This window comes from Mustelus asterias, chromosome 3, assembly GCF_964213995.1.
Source record: "Mustelus asterias chromosome 3, sMusAst1.hap1.1, whole genome shotgun sequence".
Lineage (NCBI taxonomy): Eukaryota > Metazoa > Chordata > Chondrichthyes > Carcharhiniformes > Triakidae > Mustelus > Mustelus asterias.
The window spans coordinates 130,140,933-130,167,227 of NC_135803.1; the positions used below are offsets into that span (position 1 = coordinate 130,140,933).

The following is a 26,295-nucleotide window of genomic DNA, read 5'->3' on the forward strand; positions in this document are numbered from 1 at the left end:
TATAACTCAGATATTAGAGGGATGGTTTTTACACAGAGGGTGGTGGGGGCCTGGAATGCGCTGCCAAGTAGGGTGGTGGAGGCAGGCACGCTGACATCGTTTAAGACTTAGCTGGATAGTCACATGAGCAGCCTGGGAATGGAGGGATACAAACGATTGGTCTAGTTGGACCAAAGAGCGGCACAGGCTTGGAGGGCCGAAGGGCCTGTTTCCTGTGCTGTACTGTTCTTTGAACTTTGATATAGATGGAATGGTCAAATGGGCAGATAAGTGGCAGCTGGAATTTAACTCTGAAAAGTGTGAGGTGATACACTTAGGAAGAAGTAATTTTACAGGAAAGTATTCAATGAATGGTAGGACACTAGGAAGTTCTGTGGAACAAAAGGATCTTGGCGTGTCTTCCACAGATATCTGAAAGCAGAAGGACATATTAGTAGGGTGGTGAAAAAGGCATATGGGACACTTTGCTTTATCAATTGAGGCATAAATTACAAAAGCAGGGAAATCATATTGGAGTTGTATAGAACTTTGGTGAAGCCACAGCGAGAGTACTGTGTACGGTTCTGGTTGCCACATTATCAGAAGGATGTGATTTGCACTGGAGGGGGTGCAGAGGAGATTCTGGGATGGAACATTTAAGTTATGAAGAGAGGTTGCATCGGCTTGGGTTGTTTTCGCTGGAGCAGAGAAGACTGAGGGGCGACCTAATCGAGATGTGTAAGATTATGAGAGACATGGACAGAGTGGTTAAGGAGCAGCTGTTCCCCTTAGTTGAAGAGTCCGTCATGAGGGGACATAGGTTCAAGGTGAGGGGCAGGAGGTTTAGGGGGGATATGAGGAAAAACATTTTTACCCACAGGGTGGTGACAGTCTGGAATGCACTGCCTGGGAGAGTGGTAGAGGTGGGTTGCCTCACTTCCTTTAAAAGGTATTTGGATGAACACTTGGCACATCATAATTCAGGGCTATGGGCCAAGTGCAGGCAGATGCCATTAGGTGAGAGTTCAGGTGGTTTTAATGTGTCGGTGCGGACTCAATGGGTTGTAGGGCCTCTTCTGCACTGTATGGTTCTATGATTCTATAATTTTAACCTGTTGACTTCAATTTTAGGTAAAATTGTGCAGGGTATAAAATGGAAAGGTAATCTTGTCCCTAGTTTCTCGCAAGACACATCACATTAAAATTATCCTTAGTGATGTATAAACAGCTACACCAAAAAACAGCAATGCAATTTTAAGCACAAGTATCCAACTGAAGGGAACAGGCCTGCCTTGAGTGCTGATTTTATATGAAGTTAGCCTCTAGAATGCTATTCATACTCAATTTGCATTACGGTGACTGCAATGGGTCTATCTATATTATATCTAATCCATTCGTTCCGTTTGTCTCTTGGCTGATTAGTTCTCCATGTAAAGAAACGTTGGCATTTCTTGATGTGATGTGATATGCAGTCAGCATCTGTGCGCATCAAAGAAACCTGAAAACCTTGAATGGTGTCTGAAGTCACGTTCGATGTACGAAAATCGAAGTGGATTGTTAATCTAAACTGCCAAAGTGTTCTTCTCAGCAAGTGAAAGAACAAAGGCCATGCTAGCATCAAACAGGAATTTCAAAGTCAAGTGAGTGTCAGGTGAGACTCAGAGTTCAGTCACAAGCAAAGCTAAATCCTACAGAAGCAAATGTTGCTTTCACTCCAGCAGCAGAATTTCATTTTCCATGGATGACGAATAGTCAAGTTGAAAAGGTACTGGGATGATACTGCATCATGTCGGGACTAGCAGATGCAGCGGAAATTAGATGAATAAAGGCACTGCATAGGGGATAAAGGAGAGATTATTCTCACATCATTCAACCTGACAAAGCCGTAGAAGTGAAAAGCATGGCAGAGTGATGGGAACAGTTGATGGGCATTTCACTATCATTAAATTGTCACTGCTCAAAGTGAATAATCCATCCTTAACTCCACAAACTGAAGCAGTGGTAGGTGCAGTCATACACAGGAAAGAAATTATGTAATGTCAGCAACAAGCAGATGTTGAGCACTGCCATATAGCAAGAATATCTTGGAGAGACGAAGGATGAGAGGTGACCTGATAGAGGTGTACAAGATGTTGAGAGGTATAGATCGGGTGGATTCTCGGAGGCTTTTTCCCAGGGCTGAAATGGCTGCTACGAGAGGACGCAGGTTTAGGGCGCTGGGGAGTAGGTACAGAGGAGATGTCAGGGGTAAGTTTTTCACTCAGAGGGTGGTGCATGAGCGGAATCGGCTGCCGTCAGTGGTGGTGGAGGCAAACTCGATAGGGTCTTTTAAGAGACTTCTGGATGAGTACATGGGACTTAATAGGATTGAGGGTTATAGGTAAGCCTATATAGAAGCCTAGGTAGGTTGGGACATGACCGACGCAACTTGTGGGCCTAAGGGCCTGATTGTGCTGTATTTGTTCTATGTTCTATGTAAGAATAACTGCCCAATATGCCAAATGTCTCAAATGGGTGAAAGGTGGATATTTCAGTGTTGTGATTGGTTTAACCAAAAGATACACATACCAAAATAATCTTATGGTTAAGAGGAAATTGTCCTGAAAATCAGCAGACCTTGTAGGGCACTTTCAACATGAGTCTGATGGGAGCGTAGCAAAGGCCTGTAAATGAGGCCAGAAGCCAGTTATGCTAAATCCCAGCTAGTTTTGCTTTTTATGGCGCCTGTTTTGGGGCCGAACCTCTATCCAATTCAAACACAGGGAAAATAGCTCACAGGCTGGGTATTTTCTCCCCCAAACCTGGGATCATTTGGGCAGTTGGTAAAGTGGGTTAAATTAGGTATAAGTGACTTCTAGTTGATGTAGGAAGGGCCCATCTCGGTTTTCAGCCCCAGGTTTTGACTTAGACTTTGAAGGCAGAAGCAGGATCAGTTCAGGAATTATTTCTCTCCATAGGAGAGCTATAACCACAGATTGCTGGGCTTGCACTGGGACACATTTAAGCAGTGAGCCTTCACCAAAACATAATGGTTTGGCAGGGTCTGCAGCAGAGAGGTATAGCAGATGGGATCTTAACAGTTACACCAGGATTTATGGCCCATGAGTATTTGGGTATTTCAGAATTAACTATTTAAAGTTTATTTATTTGTCACAAGTTAACACTGCAATGAGGTTACTGTGAAAATCCCCTAGTCGCTACACTCTGGTGCCTGCATAGGGAGAATTTAACATGGCTAATGCAGCTAACCAGCACATCTTTCGGACTGTGGGAGGAAACTGGAGCACCTGGAGGAAACCCAAGGTGACATGGGGAGAACATGCAGATACCGCACAGACAGTGATCCAAGCAGTGAATCGAACCCAGGTCCCTAGCGCAGTGAGGCAGCAGTGCTAACCACTGTGCCACCGCGCCACATAGAACATTTAGTTCTAAGAACAAAGAACAAAGAACAGTACAGCACAGGAAACAGGCCCTTCGGCCCTCCAAGCCTGTGCCGCTCCTTGGTCCAACTAGACCAATCGTTTGTATCCCTCCATTCCCAGGCTGCTCATGTGACTATCCAGGTAAGTCTTAAACGATGTCAGCGTGCCTACCTCCATCACCCTACTTGGCAGCGCATTCCAGGCCCCCACCACCCTCTGTGTAAAAAATATCCCTCTAATATCCGAGTTATACTTCGCCCCTCTCACCTTGAGCCCGTGACCCCTCGTGAACGTCACTTCTGATCTGGGAAAAAGCTTCCCACTGTTCACCCTATCTATCCCCTTCATAATTTCGTAGACCTCTATTAGATCTCCCCTCATTCTCCGTCTTCTATGTTGGAAATGACAGAAATGGAAGATAGGGATAATTGAGATGAAGATATCATAATTGACAAATTTAAGTTTGTGACCCTCAGTGTACAAACCAACATCACAGCATTGGAGTACAGCAGAATGGAGCCAAAGAAGAAAGTATTTGAAGCATTACTTATTAAACTGATACCTTCCACCAAACATAAAGGCTAGTCAAACAAAATAGAATCCTACAAAATAGGAGGCCATTCAGTCTATTGAGTCCGCACTGACCACTGTCCCACCCAGACCCCATCCCCGTAACTCCATGCATTTACTCTAGCTTGTCCCCCGACACTAAGGGGCAACTGGCATGGCCAATCCACCCAACCCGCACATCTTTGGACTGTGGGAGGAAACCAGAGCACCCAGAAGAAACCCACGCAGACACGGGGAGAATGTGCAGACTCCACATAGAGAGTGACCTAAGCCAGGAATCGAACCCAGGGTCCCTGGCACTGTGAGGCAGCAGTGCTAACCACTGTGCCACCGTGCCGCCCCAAAAAATACCAACTCCTTTGAGTAGAAGTGTATGTTTGAAATTGTTCGTGATGAATCCTTTCAATAAACTGAATCTTGGTAAGAAAGTTTGTTTGGAAGTTAAGATGGTAACCAATAATGTCAACTTTATGGTAGTGATTGATAGGATCAATGCCAATCAGGGCTTAACAAGGCAATCATAAGGGAACACAATGCTTATGCAAAGATTGAAGACATTGCACATAAAGTTGCTGATCTGTGAATTTCCTTCGTCCTTGACGCAAAGTCAGGATATTTGTAAGTAGCTCTTGATGAGAAAGGCAGGAGGTTGATAATGTTTAATACCCTGTTTGGATGATTGAGACTTACATGCTTGTCATTTTAAATGTCATCAGCATAGAACGTATTTCAGGAAATTGTCCATAAAAACCTAGGTGGAGTTAAGGTGCTATTCAATGATAGAATGTCCAGAACTACACAAAATGACACAGGGAAAAAAAACACTCTTATATATAGGGTTAGGGAAGCTTATTGAAGATCAATAAGAATAAATACAAGTCTGTTTCAGCAGTATTGCATTTGGTACCATCTTGAACCAGACTCTTAAAAGGTTGAAAAATGTTTGAATTATGAGGCCCTAAAGAAACTAAAGAACTTGGCATGGACATAAGAATGTTCAACTATTTTATGGAGTTTTCCAAAAACTAATGCAGGTGATGGAGTCGAGGCAACAAAAGACTGCACCAGAAATGAAAACAGAAAATGCTGGAAACACTCAGTCATTGTCATAGAGGTTTACAGCATGGAAACAGGCCCTGAGGCCCAACGTGCCCAAAGAATGGGAAAGCTAGTCCCAATTGCCTGTGTTTGGCCCATATCCCTTCATACACATCTTACCCATGTAACTGCCTAAATGTTTTTGAAAAGACAGAATTGTACCTGCTTCTAATACTGTCTCTGGCAGCTCGTTCCAGACACTCACCACCCTCTGTGTGAAAAAAATTGCCCCTCTGGATCCTTTTGTATCTCTCCCCTCTCACCTTAAACCTATGCCCCCTAGTTTTAGACTCCCCTTACCTTTGGGAAAAAATGTTGACTATCTCCCTTATCTGTGCCCCTCATTATTTTATAAACCTCTATAAGTAGCCTAGCAAGTAACTCAGTAGTGCAACATTGCTACAAAACCATGGAACTTCTTGGCTAAGACTATCATGGAGTCGCTTTTACTGCGCAGACATGCAAAGCATGTGCATTACAATCTTCTTAGGATAACTAGGGGTAGGTAATAAATGGCCTTGCCAGCAAAGCCCACATATGTGAATGCATTTTTTAAATGCCCACCTATTTGGGTGGGATTTCTGGCAAGCGAGAACACACCTCTTAAACTTGCAATCTTTTCACTGATGCTGTTGGCTTTTAAGGCTCCAAACTGAAAGATGAGTTGGAAGCCAGGCCTCCACATTTTCCAGAACCTCACTGGAGGCCCTTCTTTAAGAAGCCAGGGTAAGGAATTAAATTCTTTCTCTAACCAAAGTCATGAAGATACCAAAAGTGTATGTTTGGAGAGAGGTGGAAGAGATGGAAGAGATTGCCTGCTCGAAGATCAATCCCAGGACTTGGGTTTAATATAAGAAACATTTTAGTGGCCTGACAAGAGCAGTGAAGGTGAGTACAGTTCTTAATTTCTCCAACTCTCAATAGCACCTGGCACCACACACAACTCATCCCAGCCTCCCTCCAAGCGCCCACAACACTTGAACAGCTCTGCAGCCAGACTAGTAAGGATCACTCCAGATAGATTTGAATGCTTGTGGATGGTGCTCTGCTTCTGATCATTCCACAGTGGGCAGTGCAAGTTGTGGTGTAAAATCAGCATCAGGTAGCATTTAAGAGATTCAGTAATGGGGCATTGCATTCCTTTAACAATGCATGAATTAAAACCGTTTCACGAATAGAAAAGATTATGAATTATGGCCTATGGATTTTTTCACAGTGGGAGAATATTAGGATGTAACATACACTCATCCCTGAGCAAGATCTTCTCCAGAAATGTGTGAACTGGCTGATCTATAAACCTCAGCTCATTATAATAGAGCGAGTGCAGCACTACTGCTGGTAAAATGCATGTTATTGGGTCCTAAGTTAGCAAAGGCAAAGCTGGTGGCCTGGCAACATCCTTCTATCAGTTTGGAAGTCATCAATCTTTCATTTGAACTAAATCCAAACAGTAAAGTTAAATGAAAATATAAATATTATTCCACTTAGTGTTCTGTAGACATTGCGTAATTTGATAATTTGTTTCATACCTGGGTATTGTCTGAAGAATCCATTGGCACTCCCAAAGTATTGCCATAAAAGAGAAGGGTCACGTTCAAAATTGTCAACAAATATTTTGTTCAAGGCTTCAGACCAGGAAACTCCATTTACTATGGCAGGGTCTGTAAAATAAGAAAGAAATATTGCCTTTGTCTTGTCTGTAAGATAGCCTTTCCCACAAAATTCACATCTTTACAGGAAAGTTTCCAATTTCAATTTCATTTTCACTTTAGGGGAGGGTGGTGAATGAAGGAAGGTGGGAGTAGATAGATGGAGGGTAAGGTACTCTGGCAGATCAAAAGAACCATCAGAACAGGTTTGTGTGTAGATCTGCCTTGCTTTCTCGGTCAGGTAATGATGCATGATATGAAGTTATAATAGACGGTACAAGGAACTTAATAAGTTGGCCAAAATAACACAAAGAAGACTAAAATAAAATAGAATTTTAAATATCTTTTAACCAAAGGTAGCTGTACAAATTTATGTAACGAAGGCCAGAATCCTCTGTTCTGGGGTCTCAGTTTGGAGGCAGGCACTGAAGTGGGAGTAATTTCCACTATGAAACAGACAGCTGAGCATCCCTAATCTTGTGCTGTTCAGCTCATTACGTATACAGGAGGAGCTCATCAAATCTCACGTCAGGCAGGAAATTGCCATCCCCACTGTTACCTCTTGGGGGCCAAAGTTCCAGGCACCGTATTTATTGAGTACTCAGACAGACATTTACTCACTGCAATCCAGGAGCTCCGGATTCTGCCAAGATCAGGATGTCATAGACCAGACAATGTGTGGCTCCACAGTTCAGTGAAGCCTCTTTGGAGCTTCTCCTCTATGCCATCCAGGAAAGGCAGGGAGTTCTATTTCCCATGCTTGGCAGCAGGAGGCCCTCCCTGACTGTGGCAGCCTGGGTGGTGGTTGCAGTGAAGCTTAGCGACCATGGGGTCCACCAAAGAGGATGAATGATTTGCTGTACTCCACCAGGATAAGTGACACCATCTACTCACTGCAAATTGACACTCATAAGGGCATCAGGCAGTGTAAGTGTGTGAGTGCACATGGATGTCAGACAGGACTGAGCAGCCAATGGGACTTGTGCATTAATGTGTATCAAGCACTTAAAGCTCTCAATCTTCTATCAGTTGCAAGACATCTTGCTTGTTAAACACTTGCTGGGGAGGGCTCAGGAGCTGGCATAGGCATCTAAACTGCTCAAGCACCCATAGGGGTGCCAGTCAATTCTTCTATCTGTCTGCAGGACAAGAACACACACACACAGGTGGGAGTGGACCAAGACCAGAGGCGACATTTGGGACATTCGAGTCCTCACCCCTTTTTGAGGAGCAGGTTGCTAAGATATCCATGGTAGAGCACGGCGAAGGCGAATCAGATTCTCAGGGAGCTAGGAAGGATGCCTCCAGTTTGCAGTTGTCGGATGTGGCAACACAGTTACACATTACTTTAATTAAGGAGCCTGCTTAGGCATCCACTAAATCTTTCTTTTCTTCATTCCAGGTACCAGCAAGAAAAGTGGGGGCCACAAGGGAGGTCAGCCATAGAACCAGCCCAGCCCCACCACTGAGGATGAAGCCTCAGAGAATGCACCATCACGGTGTTCACCTGCCCCACCACCAGTGCAGATACAGTCACCTCACTGGGTCCATGTTCTAGACTAGGCTCGGGGTCACAATCCCATGGGTCCACAGCTGGTGGGAGAAGTGACTGCCAAGGTCCCTGACACTCGGAGGACTGCTGGAGACCAGGACTCTGCTCAGTCCCATGCAGATGATGAGCCTCTGGACTCGGCCCTAAGAGATCTGATGGAGATAGAGAGGCAGTAAGGGGAACTTCAGGCAGAGATACTAGAGGCCATGTGCAGATTGGACCGAAGGCTGGAGGAGTCAATCCACCTTCTGACTCTTATGGTTCTGGCATGCAAGCACTTGCCCCAGTGGAAAGGATGGCGGCCACCTTGGAGATCCAGGTCCAGTGGAACACACAGTCGCTGACCAATATATCCTTGGACCTGCACTCCATCACTTTAACCATGGGTACAGAGCAACAGAGGCTAGGTGGGAGGGGACCAGGGCTCCCTCTCAGCATGATAAAGATGTCAAGTGATATGGAGAGAGTGATGATTGGGGAACAGGAACACAATCTCCCATGATCAATCTGCATGGAGGAGTGATTTTTGAGAGGCCGAATGGTGTTTTCATGCAGATTCCTCTAGTTTCTATAGCTCTTGGGGCTAAAAGGATCAAGGGATATGGGGGGGAAGGTGGGATCAGGATATTGAACTCCCTGTGGACCCATTTACTTGGTTCTGCCATAAAGAGCTCTCTCCAAGGTCTGCCCCTCGTTGGGAGTTGGTGTGAGTGTGACAAGCGTGCATCCCTGCCAATTTAATTCAGCTATGATAAATCAAGATATATTAGAGCAAAGAATGATGGCTGTAACCAGAAAGGAGCCTGCCAGCCAGTGGAGGATAAAAAACCAAGTAGCAAAGGAAATGTCTCGGCAGCTTCCTCTGCCCGGAATCTGTTGGCTATCAGATTGTCATAGACCTGTCTGCCTCATCGTACCCTTACGAGGGCCTCTGCATGTGGCTCCGTGACACCCTGGCCTTCATCATCACCATCACTTTCACCATCCTCATTGTCAGAGGCGGCGTCACGGTCCTCCATGTCTCTCTCAGTCAAGACGTCCCTCACTTTGTTGCATGAGGTTGTCCAGGGTGCAGCAGACAACGATCCCCTGGAACATTCTCTGTGCTGAACATTGGAGAGCCCCACCTGAGTGGTCCAAAAATCTAAACCTTATCTTTAGGAGGCCTGTTGTCTGCTCAATCAGGGACCTTTTGGAGGCATGTGCAGCACCCTGCAGAAGACAAATTGGTGCCATCAGTCAGATCTTCTGAGGGTATCCCTTGTCCTCAAGGTCCTTCATAGACTTGTGGTACTTGGGAGCGGGTCAGAATGTTGGCATCCCACGAGCTCCCTGGGAATCAAGCGCAAACATGCAGGAATTGCCTTCTGTCAGCATGTTCAAAGAGTGGAAGCATTTCCTACGAATGAATGTTGCCAGGGAGATCTCAAGGCCACATGTGTGCAGCCAAAAGTCTCTTGGACTTGCAGGAATTCGCGATTGCTGCAACACCCAACACTCTTGCAGCCTGGCTTTTGGGATCCAGGTGGAATTGGACAAATTGGTCCACTCTACTGAACAGGGCTTCTGTCACCTCCCCTGATGCACCTGGCTGTGTCTATCATTGACTTGGAGAAGCTGCACAGGTCCGCAGTGGAACCACTGAAGGGGCCACTGGCAAAGAGGATTAAGGTAGTGGCAACCTTTAATGCCACTGGCATGGGATTGCCTCCAGGTCCTTGTGGTTGCAGATCATTATGTAGAAGCTGGCAGAAATGGGCACACACATTCCGGGACATTCTAAGATATCTCCTGCATTGCCTTTCACTCATTTGAAGATAGCTGAACGACCTGCGATATACCCCTGGTCCGGCTGGCCCCGGTCGCCAGCAACCTGACCCACTTCAGGCCTCACTCCTCTTCCTGCTCTGTATGTTGATCCTCCTGTCTGGCCCTGAGCCAACTGGTGCCAATCCTCCTCCTTATCTGGATGAGAGCCAGTGGAAAGGCAGGGTTGTTTGGAGCCTGCTTCAGCTAGGCCTCATTGGATTGCAGAAATTGATCTACTGAGCAGATTCCATTCAGACTCTCCTCCATTTCAGAGCCAGCGAACCAGTGCTAAGCCCTATGCCTGGTTTGCGTCTGGCCATGGCATCCCCACCTCACTTGTCCTGGGTGAAGGACATCCTGGAGTAACAGAGATGAGTGTTCATCCCATTGTACATGACTGTGTATAGCAACATTGCTAGTTGACCAGGATAATGCAAGAACCTGCTCTCTGACACCTTTAACTTGCTTCAATTACCCTCGAGACTCAATAGAGAGACCATTGTCTTGGCAGCATGGAAAGACTCACCATGAGTCCTTGTCAATGATGACCCTGGAGTTTGGAGGTTTGGAGTTGCAAGTTGGCTACCCTTCACAAGCCATGCCCCTAGAAGGCAGCCCACCTCCCTTCCTGCCTCTGACAGCAGCAGATAGCAAATCACACAGAATGAAGGGCAGCTCTACACCTTGCTGGGATGTATGGGCTCCACCATAGAGAGGAGAACACACCTGAGCATGGTTCTCATCCCGTTGCCTCATGATTATTAGGGTGTCCCTTCAGTCAGCACTCATACTTACTTTGAACTCCACCTACCCAAAAAGACCCTCCTCCTACTTCAAAGGATCACAGTTTCAGAGTAACAGCATTGCTTAGCTGAGAATCCCAACATGTTGCATGTGACATTTAAGACTCACTCCACCACCTTCCTCCCTCCCCCTGCCACCCATCAACTTCCCCCCCCCAACATCCTTTACCAATCAAACATATTCATTCCTCTTCTCCCTGTTACCAATGAACCTCCCTCCGTTACCTTTGTGCCAATAGTTATCACCCTCCACACACCTTCCCCCCTCTCTGGGCCTACACCTGTTACCACCCCCATACTCACACTGACCCTGAACACCACCTCCCCTGCCCGATTATCTGAACCACCTGTTTTTTCTGTTTCAGTGACCACCCCACCCACCATGAAACCCTCTGGTTATCATCCTGGACTTGCCAGCAATACTGCACCCCCTCCTTACCCCCTCACTGTCACTGTTATTGTTCCCACTGATGCCTCAGTTAAACCCGCAGGACTCCATCATAAACAGCAGTAACCCAGTGACCCTCAAGGACCATCTCCCTGCCCACAAACCACCCATCAAGGTCCTTCCCTCTATTGCATATACTTCCCACTGCTTGGGGCAGTGTAAGATTCCACCCAAGGAGTTGAACCATGTGGATAGCTCAATCCTGATCAGTGCTGAGGCTAGATATCTGGACTGGATTAACAAAGACCATATCAAAGTTAACCTCATCTCCCACTGGTTCGGAGAAGGGAAAATTGGTCAGGCCTTCTGCAAGTATTCAACTGTGGACATTGGGGGAGGTCAGAATTGGACTGCGGCTGAATAATCAACCTTGTGGATAAGGATCAACTCGTGTGTGGTGCTGATAGTTGTTTTCAGTCCCTTCTTCCAAGAAGGAACTGAAGAAGAGAAAATTGAAGAGAACAGAGAAGTAAAGTGGATTTAGTTGAGATGTAAAGTTCTCTATGCTGACATAGAAGACCTTTGATTGCACATGAACTTACTCTACAACAAATAATGGCTCTATATTAGCCATGAAACCATCTTTCACACAGATGACTCCTAAGTGTGCAATTTGAGTTGACTTTGAATTTAAAGCTCCAATAAACCACTCAGTTGAGAAGCAATATGTTTCACCATACCTGCAGAGAACAAACTGCACTGTCAAAAATGATTGAAAATACCTTCAAGCAGCGAATAGCCAGCAAATAGAGTCAGTCCTGGTGAACAGAATCGCCCAGCAAAATATGTAAATTGGGCTATCTGCCAAAGAATGGGACAGAACCGCTTTTCAAGTTATACATCTGTGAACTCAGTCCTGTGTGCAACAGCGCTACCTTCTCTGTGATATTCACACAGTCAGGAAAAAAAAAATCGAGGGCATGAGCTAAGATAATCAGTAAGTACGTATCTTTCAATGGGATTGATTGGTTATAATTTTTAATGGTCATTACATAATTTAATAAACCAAATAACTATTAAATTTGTACTTGGGCTTCCAAATCATTTTCTGTGCATAGTTATAAAGTGACTACATCTGACATGAGCACTGAAGCATTAAATTGAATTTGTTTGCTGGAGATACTGTACTTGTTCTAAAATTCATCCACTGCTCAGTTTGGGGGAAGGGCCGAAATTATGCATCTCATCAACTGTTCAAATGGCCTGACTCTGGAGGCAGAGCTGGATCCCTTTTCATGAAATAAACTGTGGACAAGCATTAAAATTTAAGCTTTATTACATTTGCTTTTTGACTTCTGTGTTACTATTTTGAGTTGTGTTTAACCAACAGTGGATACTGAAGACTTCATTATCCTGAACTGCCCTGGGGCTTAACAGTGTTATATAATTATATATTGTTTCTTTTTGTGAATATAGAAGATCGACAGAAATTATCTCTAAAAAAGAAAAAGGTGTGCAGAAAAATCTAAAATATATGCCAGAAGAAATTAAACAATGAACATAATGAAAAAGAATAAGTAATGCTAATGAGGAAGGAAAATTTGAATAAGAGGTCAACTTAAATGTAAAAAGATTAGGGTGCATGGTCAAGATGCTTGCTTCCAACTCCCGCCTGTTTCAGCTGTAGAAAAAAAAAACTACTTTCACAATTTCGAGATGCCCTGAAGCGCTTTTGAAATACTTTTGAGTTGAAATGCAGTTACGATTATAGTGTAGGGAATGCCAATTTACACACTGCAAGGTCGCGCAAACAACAGCAATGTTTGGGTTTTGAAATATAACCAGACTGAGTGACACATCTAGCTTTCTGCAGCCATTTGACTCTGCCATGAGGCTGTCTCTGGAGGCAGTCATCTTAAGACGGTTCAATAAAACCTCTCCCAGAGACAGACACTGATGAAGACTGCTATCCCTGTGCATGAAACAATGATCACAACCAGGTCATCTGTTTATCAAAACTAGCAGCATCATTTCATGATTCCATTGTCTTCACAAAACTTAACATTCGACAGACCTCAGCTACCATTAGGAGAGCAACACTTATATCTTATAGTTTTTGTTACTCATGAAGGTTTCAGCACTGCAGAATGTTCTATGACATTCCAGAAGATAGTCTCTCCAGTCTTGTCTTATCTGACGTTGAGGACACATTCGACCTACTTGACAACATTTTAGCCATTGAAGGCACAAAGCAGAACACGATCAGTGGTTATTTACGGTGTTCCCTTGACTCGCAAAACACAATTTGATGCTCAACGATGGCAAATGCACATTTGCAGCATCTGAGATTGACTTTCCAGGATGCAGAGTAACAGAAGCTGGAGCAAAGCCTAAACACAACAATGGCAAAGCCAGTCATACGCTTCTGACCCTGCATAATTTGAAAGAGTTGGCTTCATTCCTCAGAACCACCAGTTCTTATCACAAATTAGTTCCTAAGTATGTGGACATCACAGAGCCTCTTCAAAGGTCACTGCACAAAGGTGTGGAATGGGTACTGGGAATGGACAATGAGAATGGACAATGGAAAAAGACCATAGGAATGGGCAATGGGAAAGGACAATAGGAATGGACAATGGGAATGGACAATAGAAATGGATAATGGGAAAAGACAATAGGAATGGATAATGGGAAAAGATAATAGGAATGGACAATGGGAAAAGACAATAAGAATGGGCAATGGGAAAGGACAATAGGAATGGATAATGGGAAAAGATAATAGGAATGGACAATGGGAAAAGACAATAAGAATGGGCAATGGGAAAGGACAATAGGAATGGATAATGGGAAAAGACAATAGGAATGGACAATGGGAAAAGATAATAGGAATGGACAATGGGAAAAGACAATAAGAATGGGCAATGGGAAAGGACAATAGGAATGGATAATGGGAAAAGACAATAGGAATGGGCAATGGGAAAAGACAATGGGAAATGACAATAGGAATGTGTAATGGGAAAAGACAATAGGAATGGGCAATGGGAAAAGACAATGGGAAATGACAATAGGAATGGGCAATGGGAAATGACAATAGGAATGGGCAATGGGAAATGACAATAGGAATGGGTAATGGGAATGGACAGTGGGAATGGGTAATGGGAAAGGACAGTGGGAATGGGCAGTGGGAATGGGCAGTGGGAATGGGCAATGGGAATGGACAATAGAAATGGGCAATGGCAAAGGACAATAGGAATGGATAATGGGAAAAGGCAATAGAATGGACAATGGGAAAGGACAACAGGAATAGATAATGGGAATGGACAATAGGAATGGATAATGGGAAAAGACAATAGGAATGGACAATGGGAAAGGACAATAGGAATGTGTAATGGGGATGGACAATAGGAATGGGCAATGGGAAATGACAATAGGAATGGATAATGGGAAAGGACAGTGGGAATGGGTAATGGGAAAGGACAGTGGGAATGGGCAGTGGGAATGGGCAATGGGAATGGGCAGTTTGTTTCCAGTCAGCTTACCAATCTGCCCCATACTCTCTGACTGGAAAGACAGTGGCTAATCTTATGGCAAATGGTAACTTTCTCCCACTGCTGACCATTCTTAAGCTATCACCACTATCCAGTGAGAATGTCAGAGAAAAAGCAGAAGAATTTGCAAAGCAACAAGGTTACTTCTACAAACACGTGCAAGGAAGCCACAACTAGAAGTTGAGACTGGGTTCAGATCAGACTGCCAAATCACTATACAAGCTTGCATCATCTCGATCAGGGCCAAAGCTGCTTGCTCGGTCCCAGTGCTTATCTGTTGGATGTCAACACAAAGTGGAACACGAGACAGTTGATAGCGAGCAGACCAAGATATTTTAGAATGGCGATTATGAGAATACATTTCCTTTTCCAATTAGCGAATGCAATGTTGATCATTCACCTCATCAAGTTGACCACATAGAACTGCAATGTCTCGTTCTTGGATCTCAGCACAGTCAACATCAGCCTTCATATCTCAAAGACTATTTCTGTTCTTAGAATGAATGGACATGCTGGATTCTCAGGAATGGCTAGAAGCACATGTTTGTTGCTTTAGGCTTAGAAACTTCCTGCGTCTATTGATGTATGAGGCAGACAAAGCTGTCTGTTTCTGTAGCTAGTTTTTCCTGGAACAGGTCACCAGCCTGTCTTGCCAGAGGCTATATCTATATCTTGAGAGGCACAACTCCACATCATGCATGGCTGACCAGAAGACTTTCCTACTCTTATTGCCTGCCATAGACATATTGGATAAAATATATCTGGGTTGATAATCAATCTGTTTGTCAGGTTATGAATGCATGTGGAACTTGAACCTGAAGCTTTGGACTCAGAGGCAGGAACACTATACTCACTGTATCACAAGTCCTGCCTGCATTGTTGTTTAGGATGTTTTAATTTAAAATAAGCAAGGTGACCAGCCACCTTGTATTTTTCAAGACTGTCCCATACGAAGGTTTGGGTGTTACTTAACACAGTGTGGAGCACAGAGGTCGGCAACTCCAAGTCCCAACAACCTTCGGACTTCCTGCACATATGCAGGCCAGGAGCAGGCTGCACATGTGCAGTTCTGTATCTTCACATTTTTTCGGGCCCAGGATGGACCCTGCACACCTGTGCCTAAAGAGAAAAGAAGAAGGGGGTGAAAATCCCAGATCTGGTGACAGGCTGAGGAGCACCCTAGCCAGCAAGTGTCCCAGACTGTAAACAAAAGTGTGAGACCCCATCTGCCTCATGCCCCACCTGCTCAGGCCCCACCCCTTGACACTGCCCCGGCACTGTCAGGATGCCTGGTGGGCGGTGCCAGGGTGGCCATTGGGCAGTGCCAGGCTGGCAATGTACAAGGGGCACACGCCGGCCCTGCCCCGATTAATGGAGGCTGCAATGGCCTCCAGTCTCACTGGCAAGACCATCATGTCTGATCTCCACTGATGGAGACCAGCTGTGATTCTCGCCGGTGACGACCTCGACCAGTATGGTATTCACCATGTGAGATCAGCACTTTACCACCCAGCCTCAAATTGGTTAGCGGAACGCGCTGTACAAACGTTCAAATCATCGATGAAGAAACAAGTCAATAGGTCTCTTCCTCTATGTATAGCCAGTTTTGTGTTGCCTTACAACACCACGCCAAATGCAACCACAGGGGTCACGCCAGCCAACATCAATAGGTGGCTCCTGCAGTTAATTTGGATTCGCCAGAATTGGTTACAAGGATCCCTGCTGTAAATTTGGAACTGGACCATTTAGTGGTTCCTGTAACTAACGATACAACAGCTACCGAGGAGGATCTCGATCTGGATTGATGAGTTTGCTTTTTGCATCTGTCCAGCCTGATTCTTCATTCCCAGAAGAGCCTAGCTCAGAATTGAGACATTCTACCAGGGTTCAGACATCACCAGATCGACTAAACTTATGATGAGTTGCCCTGAGGTATCGCTGGTGTCTTTTGCAACTTGTTGCCTATGTTAATGATGTTCTTTTTTTATTTCCTCCATAGGTGAATTCAGGAGTTAGTGGAAAGGAGTGTGGTAACATGGCCCCTTTAAGGGGGTGTTCCCTGAGGGTCATGTGATTGGGTCAGATCATATGGAGTGTCGAGGTGGGAAGCTGAACCAATCGAGTACAATCGCATTCTCCATGATTCTGGACTCAAAGCGCTAACTCTGTTTCTCTTTCCACAGATGCTGCCAGACCTGCTGCGTTTTTCCAGCATTTTCTGTTTTTGTTCCCATTCTCTGGCATCTGCAGTGTTTCGCTTTTATTTGAATGTTTTAAAAGCAATATTTGCTTTGATGTCAAGTCAGGTCTCTGGTGAAATTTTACACATCCCCAAACTTAGTGAAATGTAATCCAGGCAATGAGGGGTCTCGCCCATCAGACGGAGAGCCAGCCTGGACCCATCTCGCCATCTTTGGGGAAGGTCTTCCAATTGAAGAGCAAGTCAGTGGGAAGTGGCAGCTCTTCCCTGGGGTCAAGGACTCTGGGGGCAGAAATTTCCAGAATGGGAGGGGTCCCCATCCAGAACCTTCCCTGCCGCCGCTTCCAAACTTGCCTCAAGGTACGGCACTAAATTCCACCCATGATGTCTAAATACACAAAGTTAAATTTGTATGTTTTTTTAAAAAATGTTAACACAGTTGCTCTTAAGTGCTTTGAAGGCTACATGAGGGAACATGAACTGACACTGACAGATTGAAAATTTCTTTGTTTGCAATGCATAGAAATGCAGATTGAAAAACAGAATTTGTATAAAGTCTGAACCTTAAAAGGGCTTAAACTGTTGTATTCTCCCATGATCCAGGAAATAAGTTGCTGATAAAGATCTTGAAAGCATAGGGAACAGCCAAGAGGATTGGGGCATTCTTGAAGGAGGTTTTGGACGTTTGTACATCATCAGAGGAATGTCTAATGTCACACTTTGAACAAAAAAATTGAACCATGTCAAAGGACAATTGTAGCTTAAGTTTGTTATAGATAGGACAGTACAATACTGAATGAAACATCCCGTCCACCTGGGAAAGAACGGAAAGAGTATTGTTGCAAAAGGTGCTTAACTAAACAGTCTAGTCAGTTGCTCGAGGTATGGAGCAGAGGAGGTTGACTGCTCTTTGGGTGATCATGCACATATACTTTTTCTAACATATTTGTGATTAACTGTCATGAGCATATTGTAATGAATGTCTTGTATCGTTAATTTGAGCTTTGAGTGCTGTGTCATCATTTTTCGTATCTCTCATGTCTGAACTGCAGAGAAGAATGCCAGGGTAGCAGATTATGTCCTATATTCAGTCCTCAACATTTGACACTCAGTCCAATAAAGGCTCATGACTTCAAGTCAAAAATGGACAAGGAAATCTCCTACAGATTTTCACCTGCCACATTCCTGCAGCAGATGAATCAATACTCCTTTATGTTGAATGCCACTTAGAAGATGCACTAACAGTTGCAAGGGCCGAGAATGTTTTTTGTTGGGGAGCTTGAATGTCCATCACAAGAGTGGTGGCTCGATAAGACCACCGCTGACTGAAGTGGTCAACTCTCGAAGTGCAGTTGCCATCTGAATTTGGAGCTGAGGGTGAGAGAACCCTAATGCTGACCTCATCTTCACCATCTTGCTTTTTTTTGACATACCTGTCCTTGACAGCATTAGTAAGAATGGCAAATGCACAGCTGTTTTGAAGACAATTAACTTGAGAATACCCTCCATGGTATCACTCAGCACTGCCACCGTGCTGAGAGGAATAGGTTAGGCTATAAAATTGAAGATTCGGCTGCTCCAATGTCAGAAGCAGCATTCAGGAAAGTGATGAAGGGGGCGGAGAGGCTCCCAGGACAGAGCGATGCCCAATTCCTCAGGTCCTTACATCCAGACAGGGGCTGGAGAGAATGGTAACTGAGGATGGGGGAGATGTGCTGATGGCACATACAGATCTGATTTTCCTAAACCTTCATTTGCCTCAATATTGCAGTGAGTGCCTCAAACAGGGGTTGGGGTCTTTACATTCAGGTTTCGGCACGGCATGCCAATTTCTGCCCTTTTCCAACAGGCGGCGGCACATGCTCGCGGTAAGCACGTGTCCTTTGTTCTCCATAATGGATGATGAGCATGCCATTGAGTGTAGAGAAAATGGGCGCAGTGAGGCCAAATTTCTCAACCTTCATGCCTTTTGTCTGGCTTTAATCAATCTAAATATATTGGCTTGATGGTTTCTAACAAGGTTCTGCTGCAAGTAACAATTAACAAATTATCTTTGTTTTATTAGATTCAAAACTGCTTTAAAAATGCATTCAACATTCTGTTTCATGTAGGTGGGAACATTTTAGCAAACACTTATTTTCATAGAATGTGGAATAATGAAAATTAGATGACTTGTTGAAGTAACACTTCATTATTTTTTCCGTACAGCCAAGTATATAGATACTACTTAAAACCAAATAACGTCACTTACATAATTCATTGGTTCTGGTATAAAAACACTTTTCTTGCTGAAAGCTATGAAATTTGAAGAGCAATTAAAATATTCCGTTTCTTCCAGGAATCAACTTTCACTATCTGCTTTTAACTACATTGAAATATGAGCTGCAGCACCCCATTTTTAGATTTGGTAAAAAGAAATTTTCCAATTTATTCCAATTTAACAGCTCGAGAGGCTATGAATATCATTTAGTGAAAAAAAACAATTTAAATGCTGTCAAGACAAGATTATCTAGTTTGGAAATACTTTTAGCTAATCTGTTCATTCATAAGCGACTTAGAGAACTGGCACTCAAAAGTACAAAAGCACAAGGCATACTTTTATCTTACTTTACAGTACTGAAACTATTCCATCTATTTTTTTCAAGACGATCGATTGGTTTGTTGTTTAACCTTGAAAATAATTATGTCTCTGCTGATGTTTCGAATGCAAAAATAGTTGGGGATTGCAATTTCAATTTGGCACGTCAGCAGCGAGATGGGGGCAATGGCCTAGAAATAGGACACAGAATGGTTTCCCCCTCTTCACTGGAGACTCAGAATTAAATTTTGATAGAGGTCCAGAGGAAGATCCTCCAGCTTAACAAAAAAATGGAACAACTGAGGGCAATGCACTTGGCTTTGTAATGGGTCTCGTAAAGGCCCCAAAATGCCAGAGAGATCACCTAATGTGTTCATTGCGACCCAAAGAGTTGGGCTGTTCTGTGTCTTGGGAGCCCATTCTTCAGCATTTTGCGCTGGAAACATAACGACATGGCAGCATTCCAACTTCCCAGGGCGTCCATCGAGCATGGAGCATGTTGAGGCATTTTTACATCGCCAGCAGGTAAGCCCAATCATGTTAATGACCCTGTCCATGCAATTTGCGATGGAGACTGTGGCTGGCTTCATGGGCAACCGAGAGTTCTGCCGAGCCACAACTTCTATTGACATAGCAGACCTGCTGGAACTTTGGGCCCTTGGATGAGGTGTACAAAGAGGCTGCTGATTCTCTATCGCCATTGCTTAAGATAAATTTCACCTCATGTGTGTCCTGTTGCAAAATAACTTCCAAATATTTTCACACTCGCATAAAGCACAAAGAACTGGCTACTTGTCATCTGGCATGGACACAAAGGGCTGAATGGCTTCCTTCCAAGCTGTACATCTCTACGATTCTAAGACTCTATAAACAGATATACACAGAATGCTGGACTTCATCAGGGTACAGTTCAACTTTAGCGGGGCACAAAACGAATGGTATTTAAAATAATAACCTTATAACAGAAATGTTAGGATACTGGGCCTTTGTTTATCTATTCAATTGAACTTGGAATGGGATTTTCCTGTTCCTTCCACTGGCAGGATCTTTTGTTCCTGCCGAAGTCAACGGAGGTATGAATGGCCCACTGCATCTACTGCCGGAAACCCACCACAGCGTTGCCAGAAAATCCCAGCCTTCAAGACTGGAAGCACCAGGGATGATTTTGAGCCCGTCCTCTCCATCTTCAAGAATGGCGGCAGCCTGAAGGGCCTCACACTCAGGGGAGGATGACTGGAAGCCCACACTCAGGCGGCAGTGTGAGGGCAAAGGGGAGAAGCTGCCGAGCAGTCCCAAACCGATTGTCACGGGTGCTTGTGTGTAACAGTAGATCTCAATGGGTCATGGAAAGCTGCTCAGCTCAGCACCTTGTATGACTGGGAGGAACAGAGTGCCCTCTGGGAATGTGCTGGATATGCTAATCACTGGCCTCATGATTCAGCTGTGCCTCAAATGCCACAAGAGGTAGACACTTTGCTGAACAGGTGCCCCAGCCACCTCCCCCTCGCCTCCGCGCACCCTCCCCCCCCCCACACCCCCCAGCGCACCCTCCCCCACCCCCCCCACCCCCCCCACCCCTCCCCCACCAGTGATTATGCCATTAAATGTTGTGCAGCCAAAACACACTGCCGTTTAATGGAGGCTAACTTTTAACCTTTTGCAAGCCAATGCCCCAAACACTGACCTGCCCCCCCTGTGCAAGGTGTGATGGTGATGTTAATCATCACACACCCCAATCGAGGTCATGACGGGTTGCTATGGCAAGGCCCCCCTTCAGGATGAAAACACTGGTCACATGCAGCCACTCAACTGCCTGCTAACATGAAGCTGGGTTTCTTTGGGGGCTTGGAGGCTGGGGGAATGCGGGCATTTAGTGTCACTGAGACCTTGGAGGGTTCACACACGCTGCATCCCGCTGGAGTTGACAAGGTCCAATGCAGAGATGTGTCAGAGAGGAGGTTGTGAGGGATGGCGTTGAGGTACCTACTGAGTGTGCTGCCATTGGGTGATAGTCCCAGAGGATCTGGCAGATGAGAGTTGGGACTCTCTCCTGAACCCTTGTATCCCACTGCGATCTTCTCTTCTTTACAGTGCATGGTCTGGAGGACCATGGAGTCTGTCGAGTTGACTATCCTACTTATTGGCTAAGAGCAGCGGTAGAGGCACCAGTGTGCCACAGCACCTGGCCAGGAGCAGCACCTGCGGAGGAGGGAGAAGTTAGGTCTGTCGCTGTTCCAGGAGCAGCACCGCAGATTGTAGGTACCGGCTGAGGGATTCCAACTGGTCATCATACCTTCAAATGTCCGAGATTCAATGCTGTAGAACGCTACATCCATCCCAGGGGACAGTGGACCACCTTTGCCAGACCCTGCAGGAGCTGGCACCACATGGAATGGGGGGACACCGACTGTCTGAGGCCCTTAAACTCACAGCCGCTCTGGATTTCTATGTGAGTGGCTCATTCCAGGACAGCACAGGTGACCTGTGTGGCATCTCCCAGTTGGCCACAGGTAAATGCATCTGAGAGGTTACAGATGCCCTTTATGCGAGGGGTCACATGTATATCATCTTGGACCGAGACCAGGCGAGCCAAGACCCCAGGGCCATGGGCTTTGCCCACTCAGCAGGCTTGCCCCAGGTGCAAGACTTGATTGACTACACCCACATAGCCCTGCGTGCTCCATGGCACCATTTATGAACCACAAGAGATACCCATCCTTCATCTGTGACCACATATTGTGCCTCATGCAGGTGTGTGCCTATTTCCCAGGAAGCATCCATGATAGCTTTATCTTGGGGCGCTCTCAGATCCCAGACATCTTTGAGGGAGAGCGACGACTGGAGGGATGGCTCCTCGGGGACAAAGGGTGCCCACGCCAGAGGTGGCTAATGATGGCAGTGCGGAGGCCACAGCCACCAGCAGAGCCTCGTTACAATGAGGCTCACACTGCAACGCGTGTGCTGGTTGAGCAGGTGACTGGCCTGCTGGACCAGTCAGGGGGTGCCCTAAAATACAGCTCCCAGAGGGTCTGCAGTATCATTATAGTCTGCTGTGTTCTACGGCACTTGGTGCTGCAGAGGGAAGACCACCTGGATCTGGTGGAGATGGAGGACCGCTACATCTCCTCAGATGAGGAGGATGACGAGGAGGGTGGTGAGGATGACCATGCAGAAGAGAAAGTGACAGAACCCTGGGCAATGGACAGGGACCAACTGGGCCAATGCACTAGGGATGGCTTCATAGCATCTCGCTTCAGGAATGAGCAGGACTAGGGAATGACCAGCTCTCCCACTATGGGGACTCACATCTCACGAGTTATATGGTGCCAGCAGTGTGCTCCCATGCTGTTTTCATGGGCAGGGTCCTAAAGCCATTGGCTAGAGTCTGTAGGGGAATGATGATGACTTGCACGGAGGACAGAGCGATGCTCCTGAACCTCAGCGATAAACCTGACTCCTGCCTGACAGAGAGCTTAATTCATCCTGCCATGGGCCTATCATTGGGCCCATCGATGGAGGTTGGGGGAATGAGCTTTGGTGGAGGTGGTGGGGGGCGGGGGGGGTTGGGGCTGCCAGCAGCAGCGCCTCCTTACTGTGTCACCAGTGTGGGAGGGACATAGCATTGCCATTCTCACACTCCACAGGGATGAGACCTGGTTGAGCACAGTGGTTCCCCAAGCTTGGTAGCTCTGTGGGTGAACAAAGTGACATTTAATGCACAACATTAAATAAAAAATGGTGATCTATCTACACTCGTGCCTATATTCACCCATAGAAATCATAGAAACACTACAGTACAGAAAGAGGCCATTCGGCCCATCGAGTCTGCACCGGCCACAATCCCACCCAGGCCCTACCCCCATATCCCTACATATTTTACTCACTAATCCCTCTAACCTATGCATCTCAGGACACTAAGGGGCAATTTTAGCATGGCCAATCAACCTAACCCGCACATCTTTGGACTCTGTGCTTACAGTTTCTTAATCTTCCTCACCCTCACTCTACATCTAGGTGTATCCCCAGGATCTACAGCTGAGGTGAGCTGGCCCGCTGGCTTCTATGCCCTGATGCCTGAGTTGACCTTGGCGGGCGTCACAGCTTGCTTTCAGTCAGCACAGATGTTTGACTGCTTCTCTCTTCAGTGTCAAGGGCTGGAGGTGTGTTGCTCACTAGCAAGGGGGGGGATCCCCTGGCTGGAGGGCCCCGGGCGGTACTCCTGTCGATCCTCTTCCCAGTGGCCCTGATGGACTGGAGGAGCAGCTGGAGTGAGATCCAGAAACATCGCCATCCTTAGGTGTTGACACTCATAGATTCCCACCTGTGCCTGCAACGTGCAGTCAAAGCTCGGCACCAAAGAGCTCACACACTCAATAATGGGGAAAGATGTTGATTGTGTGTGCGGGGGGGGGGGGGGGGGGGGGCGGGTTGGTGGTGGTGGCAGAGGGTGGCTGGTGCCTCGTGTTGGTAGAAGTCAAGGTGGCTGAGTGAGAGAAAGGGTTGCGGGTGCAAGGGGTGTGCGAGGGAGTCCAATGGGAGACTAGGATGGTGCACTTACCCTGGCTGAGTGAAGATCATTCATCTTCTTCCCACACTGCTGCCCCGTCCTCTTCTGGAGTGCACTTGCACTGACCAGGGCTGCCACTGTACCCTCGATGGGGATGGTGACCCTACTGGAAGGCTGTCCCCTGGAGCGAGGGCAGAGCATGTCCCGCCTCTGCTCCACTCCATCCAGAATCCTGGTGAGGGCCCTTTTGGAAAAATATGGTGCTGCCTTCTTGGCTGCCAGCCCGTGCAGTCGTGGAACAGGCGCTTGGGAGCAGTTCATATGGAACTCCCAGTGATTGTAGCAGTTAGGTCATTGCGGGGTGGGTGAATCAGATGGAACGCTGCAAATGCGGTGTGAAACTCGTGGGCATAAAAAGTATTGCTAATGAGGCATAAGATTCAGTCTGAAAACATGTTGGCGCTGTTTATGGGGAACATTCCGTTTTTCACGCTGGAATAACACTTTGCCATTTTTTGGTAAGATTTCTGTAAACAACATGAAGATCAAGCCACAATTGTCATTTATTGATAAAGCATTAACATAAACTGAGTTGAGCAATTTTCTCCCTTTACGAGATGCGGCGATTGTTCTAAAGCGAGCCGTTTCCGCAGGAGTTAAACAGAAGAGAATTTTCCCTTTCTACCACTGAATTCCATTTTAGCACAAAAATAAAATCACTTACTGGTAAGTCAGTCAGTGTTGACAGTTCACTTTGTTCCAGAGACAAATAAGCACTTCCTAATCTTATAAGCTTCTCTTCTGGGACCATTTTTGTAGAATGTTACTTGCAATATATCCTGTCACGTGTAACAGTCAGAAACCCAGGGTAATGGAGAGAGACACTTGATATAATGTTGAAGTCAAAAACACGGCTTGTCAATCAGTGATCCTTACAAAGTGATTAACCCTTTGCGATCTGGTCTGAAATTATTACCCCAAACCCAAAGGATATTGGGGGCATTTTTATTTCTTATATGTGGGGTTCTGCTGCATCATAAACTGCAGAGCAAAATTCAGAATGGGAATCTGTATATAATGATGGAGAAGAAATCCAGAGCCAGGCCATTAACGTTGAATCGAAAATGTTTCTGTCAAAAGTTACAATTTGTCACATTAATGGTAATCCTTGGTGTTATAAAAGTGATTGATAATTCGAGAAAAAACATTTGGTTTTGACATCCATGATGTTGCTTATTCATTCCACAGGCCCTGCTCCAAGTATTGCCTATTTGTTATGCTGAGGAAAAGTCATAAAGGCTTATACACAGAAATTCATCAATGTTTCTTATCCTACCCATCAGAATGGTTCTAGTTAACTCATTCAAGTTATCAGCTGTTACATGCGTTGGCTCCCTAATATCTTAAGCGTTGATCTATTAATTAATCTTGAAATAATGTTTAATTCCAAAGTAAGATAATGTCAAATGCACGCGCAAAATAAGAAAACCTCGTACCAAAATTATTCTGAAGGCATTATAGGATTGACCCTGAAGATAAAATGATGATATCATAAACATTTTAGCACTGCAGAAGGTTATTCTGCCCTCTTGACTGCTCTCTAAGGACTTGATTTTACACATGAATGTTTAAACAGTTTATCTAGTTTTAGATTTGGGAAAACAAAGGAGTTACAGAAGATTCTTTCCATAGGATAGTTTGAAAACACCTATTTATTTTCCATGAGTTTATCAAAAACACATGCTTCATAGAATAGAATCATAGCAGCCCTATAGTACAGAAAGAGGCCATTTGGCCCATCGAGTCTGCACCGACAACAATCCCATCCAGGCCCTATCCCTGTAACCCCACATATTTACCCTGCTAATCTCCCTGACACAAAGGGGCAATTTAGCATGACCAATCCACCTAACCCGCACATCTTTGGACTGTGGGAAGAAACTGGAGCACCCGGAGGAAACCCACGCAGACACAGGGAGAACATGCAAACTCACATAGACAGTCACCCAAGGCCAGAATTGAACCCAGGTCCCTGGCGCTGTGAAGCAATAGTGCTAACCACTGTGTCACCGTGTCGCCCCACTGGGAAGATTTATTATAAACCTCTTTGCAACATGTTTACCCTTGTTCCTCCAGACTCTACATTCCATCCCTGGTTCTATCAAACCACAGATTATCCTTCTATGGTG

At 45.6% G+C, this 26,295-nt stretch overlaps 1 protein-coding gene across 1 annotated transcript in view; it reads right to left on the reverse strand.

Moving 5' to 3' along the window:
• cacna2d3a (calcium channel, voltage-dependent, alpha 2/delta subunit 3a) overlaps positions 1 to 26,295 on the reverse strand; it is an 838,535-nt gene that overhangs the window by 455,317 nt on the left and 356,923 nt on the right. Inside the window, exon 6 of the mRNA XM_078210160.1 lies at positions 6,602 to 6,733. Within this exon, the coding sequence (XP_078066286.1) occupies positions 6,602 to 6,733 (132 nt within the window). The remainder of the gene's footprint in view (positions 1 to 6,601; positions 6,734 to 26,295) is intronic.